This window comes from Pelophylax lessonae (assembly GCF_965119305.1).
Source record: "Pelophylax lessonae genome assembly, chromosome: 9".
NCBI classification, from domain to species: Eukaryota; Metazoa; Chordata; class Amphibia; order Anura; family Ranidae; genus Pelophylax; species Pelophylax lessonae.
Genome location: NC_138776.1, coordinates 204566081 through 204572264, shown reverse-complemented (window position 1 = coordinate 204572264; position 6184 = coordinate 204566081). Strand labels below are relative to the sequence as shown.

Below are 6184 nucleotides of genomic sequence, written 5' to 3'. Positions count from 1 at the left end.
ACATGACATAGGAATCATGTTGAATAATGGATATACACATAATAAGAGCCATGTTAAATAAAACTAGACAATCATTTTTTTTTTATTTTAATGCAGAATATTTGAACACGTATTAAAAGGATAAAAATAATCCAAGCAAGTAGATCTTTAAATCTGAAGTTGTTGACACTCTTCGAGAAGTAGGGATGTTCCTAGTTACTTAATCGTTAAAGGAGATTCTGAACTAACAATAAAGGTTGGTATTGCAGAATGTCATTCAAATAATATACTGTAATCAGGTGGGGACTGCACTTGTCCACATGGTAAAATGAGCAGCTCTCCTCCAGAACTTGTAATTACTTCCTCCTAATAGGGTAGAAAGTACAGATGTAATTTTAAGCCAATGTTTAACTGAAAGATCAATATATTTACATACAGTAGCTGGCTTTTATAGGAATAGAAGTGATCATTTTATAATACTGGTACAAAGAAAAAAAAACATGGTCTTGCTCCCCTGAAAGTGTTACCTACAAATAAAATGTTAACTCTCATTGTTCAATTTCTAATAGGGCTTTAGCATATGCTCCCAGATAAAACAGAGTGTTTGCTACAGGTACACCAAAAGAGTTGTAAACAATAGAATTTGCACTGTTATACAGATATAGGCTTCAGCCAATATGCTACAGGAATAGGAGACTGGGTATGAGAGGAGTTAAGTCTCCATTCACGCTGGTACGACATGTCAGGCGACTTGGTCAGCCTGACAAGTCACGCACTGTCGCGTCCCATAGTGTAGTACAGGACCGGTTCTAATAGGAGCGACACAAGTCGCTCCGGCTTAGAAAAAGGGTCCTGTACTACTTCGGGGCGACCTGGAGCGACTTGCATAGACATTCATTTTATTAAGTCCGTGCAAGTCGCGCGACTTCACAGGTCGCCCCGAAGTCGGATCCGACGTAGTGTGAACGGAGTCTTAGAGTTTTCATTTTCCTGAAATTTTAGCAAAATTCAGGAGATGTTGTCAAATAAGAGTCCTGTAATGATGTGGAAATCAACAGGAGGAATCGGTGAGGGCTGAGTGGGACTCAGAATATCAACACTCCTAGAGTTGTCTGTTTCCCTGCAGACTTCAGTAGTAGAGATTTATACTCGCTGCACAACCAATGGGTATGAGTAAATATTTGGTGTCTTCTTTTACAGGTTATGCCTTGATTTAGTTACTTTTTTATAGCCAGAGTCCCTGTAATATGAACCAATGTTTTTTCCATGCTGGGCTTTAGTTTAATAGTGGCCTTCAAAGCTGCAAATATTTATTTTCCTTTCATTCTTCTGCACTCCATTCTTCTGCACTCCATTCTTCTGCACTCCATTCTTCTGCAGCATTGAGTGCTGAGCATTCAGACACCAGGCATCAGCACTGCCATATGGGAATAAAGCATCTGATTTACATGCTTCCGAACACCCAACATTTCCAGAATTCTTTATCATTTCTAGTAGCTGAGTAATGGGCCATACACACTATAAGATTTTCTGAAGACTTTTTCCTTTAGACTTACCAAAACCAGATAATATGAGGTCAAACCTAAACAATTTCAATTTGTATGCAATCTGGCAGGCCCTTGCACTACATAGAAAAGGTAAATCTGAAGGAAATCTAACCACAAAAGTTGGATAGTGTGTATCCAGCTTAAGGCCTGGTTCACATATGTGCGGCCTTGGGTTCAAGCCTGCAATCCAGTGCATTTCTGTTTACTGGTTCAGGTGTAATTTTGCCTGAATCCGCACCTGAACGGGACCCAAAAATGCACAGGACCTAAATATGATAGTGCACTGAACGGCATATAACATCAGATAATATACAAACTATGAAAACAATATGGCACATGGGCCAGACATATTACAGTATTATCCCAAGGAGTCTGTTACAGATCCATTGTAAAGAAAGTATCCTACCCTCTTCTGGCTGGCCTGAGGGGAGTACTGTCCTAGCCTCTTCTGGCTGGCCTGAGGGGAGTACTGTCCTAGCCTCTTCTGGCTGGCCTGAGGGGAGTACTGTCCTAGCCTCTTCTGGCTGGCCTGAGGGGAGTACTGTCCTAGCCTCTTCTGGCTGGCCTGAGGGGAGTACTGTCCTAGCCTCTTCTGGCTGGCCTGAGGGGAGTACTGTCCTAGCCTCTTCTGGCTGGCCTGAGGGGAGTACTGTCCTAGCCTCTTCTGGCTGGTCTGAGGGGAGTACTGTCCTAGCCTCTTCTGCCTGGTCTGGGGGGAGTATGGAACACTATGCCACAAATCCATGTGATAGTGGAAGTGTGATTTTGGTCAACTAGTGGGTGTAATGTGAGTTAGAGTTATGCTGCTATTTGTAATTCAGGGTCTATACTCTTTCAACCAGAGGAGGATAAGTACTTTATTTATATCGCATCTGTATATTGTAAAATGCCTGACGTATGTGTTTTTATGTAAATGCAGTGGGGAGGGGGTCCTGTACTCTTGGAGGCTCTGTATTATGTGGGGTAGTTTTTTTATTACTATCATTACTATGGGGACCCTATACTACTGTATGTGGGGGGCTTTGTATTATGGAGGGCTTGGGGTGGATGCTCTGGTACTGTCGGGGGAGGAAGCTCATGATGAAATCTCTGTACTGTGGGGGGGGGGGCTCTGTACTGGGGGGATGGGGTGGGGGGGAGAGCTCTGTACTGAGGAGTAAAGGGGGTGAGGGGAAGATAATCTTTGGTTATACACTGGCTGGTGTTACCACTCCCACTGCCTTTTTTACCCACTCCGGAGTTCTGGGGGGGGGGTGCATCTGTTCTCTGATAAAAAAAAGAGTCCTGTTTAAGACCGCATTCACACTGAAGCGGCACGACTTCGGGGGCGACCTGTGAAGTCGCATGCAGCGCGACTTCAGTGCGACTTGCACGGACTTCAAAAAATTAATGTCTATGCAAGTCGCTCCAGGTCGCCCCGAAGTAGTACAGGACCCTTTTTCTAAGTCGGAGCGACTTGTGTCGCTCCTATTAGAACCGTTCCTGTACTACACTATGGACCACGACGGTGCACGACTTGTCAGGCTGACCAAGTCCCCTGACAAGTCATACTAGTGTGAATGGAGACTAAATGCAGTATTGTTTTTATATTTTCCTTTAGGTGCCTGCCTCCTGCTGGCATTTTAAAGATAGCTTGTGCAATTGCAATCTGCTTTTATGTGTATCCAGCTTACATTTGTGATCAACTTCCAAACTTCTTCTAAGCTGTGTCAAATTGCATTGTGCTTGTATAAGGAGTAAGCATTTCTGATGCAAATAAATGGCTGTGCATACACTCCTTACCTTTACTAAAAGCACAGATGTACTGCAATTTCCAGATTACACATTTGAGCACACCTACACTAAGTTTGCCTTGACCACTTTTGTATATTGACTTCTGCATCTTTTCAGTAACAGTATAGATGTACCTTGTGAAAATCAATGAGGTCTGTAAGAGTCGCATGTCTGTTTGGGTCAACACCAAGAAAGCTGTAGAAATCTCCTGATGCATCCACAAGGAAATGTCTAAATCCATTTTGATGGCGGTAAGACAATGCATATCCCCAGATCTTCTCACTAACTCGTACAAGGAAGGATCCTTCAGGCATGTTCATCAGAAGCTTTTCTGCAGCGTCACGACCTATGATCCCTGCAAGCATTAACCAAAAAACAAAATGTTACAAATTGATTAAAACATACTGTCTATAGGCTACTATCGCTGACCTCCATCTAAAAATCAAAATTGCCTGTCCCTCTCAGGTTTCACTACTTTTGAGTCATTCAGAACAAGCATGCAGCTGCTGAAAGTAGATTTTCAGAGGTCAAGATGAATGCCTGTAAAAACTGGCAAAAATGAACAGTCCTTAGGGCCAATACAATAGACTAATATAGGAGGAAAGATGTGCAGGTGGAAGCAGAAAATACCAGGAAGCTTCAACACATACATGGGACAGAGAATAAAACAGAATGAATACATTTTTAAAGAATATCATTACAATGTATCATAATTAGGTATGAATTTTGGGTTCAGCTCGACCTTGTGTTGGACCTGAACCCAAGCCTTTCTCAGTTAAAGAAAATGACAAGCTACTACAATCGTTTGCAGCAACTGTTACCAATCATGCATTTTCTGGCCTCTTAACTGCGGTCAAGTGACTTAGAAGGGCCACCGCCCAGTGTCTTCTGGTGCAATCTCTGTGCCTCTAGTGTTTCTAGTGTCACCATTCACTCAGGCCTGCATTCTGTGATCCCTCTGCACACAGTTCCAGTTGTGTATTTTCATTGCCCTACTACACACTCCCAGTGCATCTGTGTGTTTGCGTGCACTTCTGCCATCTTGGGGTGTATTGACTACTAACAGTGATCCCAGGATCTCAGCAGTTTAAGGGACTCTTACCTGCATGGTAACATTCCCAGTGGCTGCCGCATGGGTGAGTAAGACAACTGCAACCTGGAAGTCATCTTCAGCAAATCCCATCTCCACATTCAGGATCTCTGGTGAAAACGGCTCCTTAGACTCTGCTCCTCGCTAAGGATCTGACCTTTGCTTTTTATGTGGGAGTGCTTGGTTATACCATTTGTGCCAATGGGTATCCTGTCTATAAAGACTCCTTGTGCATTGCAACCTTATCTAGCTCCTACCACCCACCATACACATTACACTCTATAGCAGATTTTGGAGACATCCCATTGTTTTCTTCCAGACAGTTGCTGTTCAGCTGTATCAACTCCACCCCACCCAACCCCTTCCTGTTTTAAGCCTGGTACACACCACTAGTGTCCCTCCCCTGCTGTTCTTTTTTTGACAGGGGGGCGGCCCCCCACCAGAACACTCCAGCCACCTCCCCCTCTCAAGAGAGAATAAATTTAGTTCCTATAATCTTTCCTTCTAGCTGAGCTCCTCCATGTCTCTTATCAGTTTGGTTTTCCTTCTCTGCACTTTCTCCAGTTTGCCGACATCCTTTTTGAGAACTGGTTTCTAAAGGACTTTGCTTGCTTTGGAAACCACAGCTCGGCATTGCATGCTATTATTAAGCCTATGATCTACCAAAACCATGTATTCCCCCAGTTGTACTCCCCCCTAGTATGTATGATGCACGCATATTCTTAGCCCCCAAGTGCATACATTTACATTTATTAACTGTAAACCTCATTTGCCACATAGTCGCCCAATTTAACAGTGCATTGTGCATCCTGTAAGGGTGTTTTTCCACTTCATACCTTGGTGTCATCTGCAAAGACTAAAATGGTACTTTTATTCCCAGACCTATATCATTTATAAAAATATTTATTAGTTAAGGGTCCCAACACTGAACCTTGGGGTACACCACCGATAACCTTAGACCATTCAGAGTAAGAGTCATTAACCACTACTCTCTGAATTCTGATTTTTTAGGCAGTTTTCAATCCATTTAAAGACATGGGGCAAGACAAAACTTGGAGGGGAAAAAAAGGGTGGGGCAAAAGAGGGAGTGAATAAAACAGGCTTTGGAGGAGGTTTCTCATAGAAGAAAAGGGATGGGTGTCAGGGCCTGGATTTGAAACTGGAACCTCTGCTGTGTCAGGCAATGTCTCTTCTTGCTGTACCACCTGGAATGCTTGACAGTTTCCCTGGAAAATTCTTTAAATTAAACTGCCGTGAACCTTGTTTGTCTTGAACATTGAACTCTTTGATCCTTCCATGAACTACCTGTTTTAAGACATGTCTCTGCACTTTTTGTTTGCCAGATTATTGTGCTCTCGCCAGACAGCATCTCGCTTTTGTCTTTCCTGCTGCCGCCCTTATGTTTGCTACCACTCGTTACTGACCCTTGCCTTGTTCCTCAACTACGCTTCAGCTTGATCCAAACCTGCAACTACTTATTACTGACCGTAGGCTTGTTTATTGATTTTGCTTCTGTTTGATCCTTACCTGTTATATCCACTACTGGACCCTGCTTGCTCACCTCCTAATGGGGCGATTTTGAGGAGCTCTGCATCTCAGATGAGCTTGTGTTATTAGCTAGGGTGACCTGTTTGTATACCAATCCTGCTGGTTGGTGGGAGTCCCCCTACTGCTATAGCTACTGGTCCCTAAGCCTGACCCCAGACTGTGACAATGGGAAAGAAGAAAGAGGAGAGGGGTAGGGAGTAGTAGGAAAGAAGGAAAGGGGGAGGCCCAGGACGACCCAGGTAAATGG

General features: G+C 43.6%; 1 protein-coding gene across 1 annotated transcript in view; it reads right to left on the bottom strand.

The window, feature by feature from the left end:
* Positions 1-236: 236 nt before the first annotated feature.
* SH2D4B (SH2 domain containing 4B) overlaps positions 237-6184 on the bottom strand; it is a 449800-nt gene continuing 443852 nt past the window's right edge. Inside the window, exons 7-8 of the mRNA XM_082266823.1 lie at positions 3434-3654; positions 237-345 (exon numbers count right to left, since the gene is read on the bottom strand). Of these exons, the coding sequence (XP_082122949.1) occupies positions 253-345; positions 3434-3654 (314 nt within the window). The 3' untranslated portion in view covers positions 237-252. The remainder of the gene's footprint in view (positions 346-3433; positions 3655-6184) is intronic.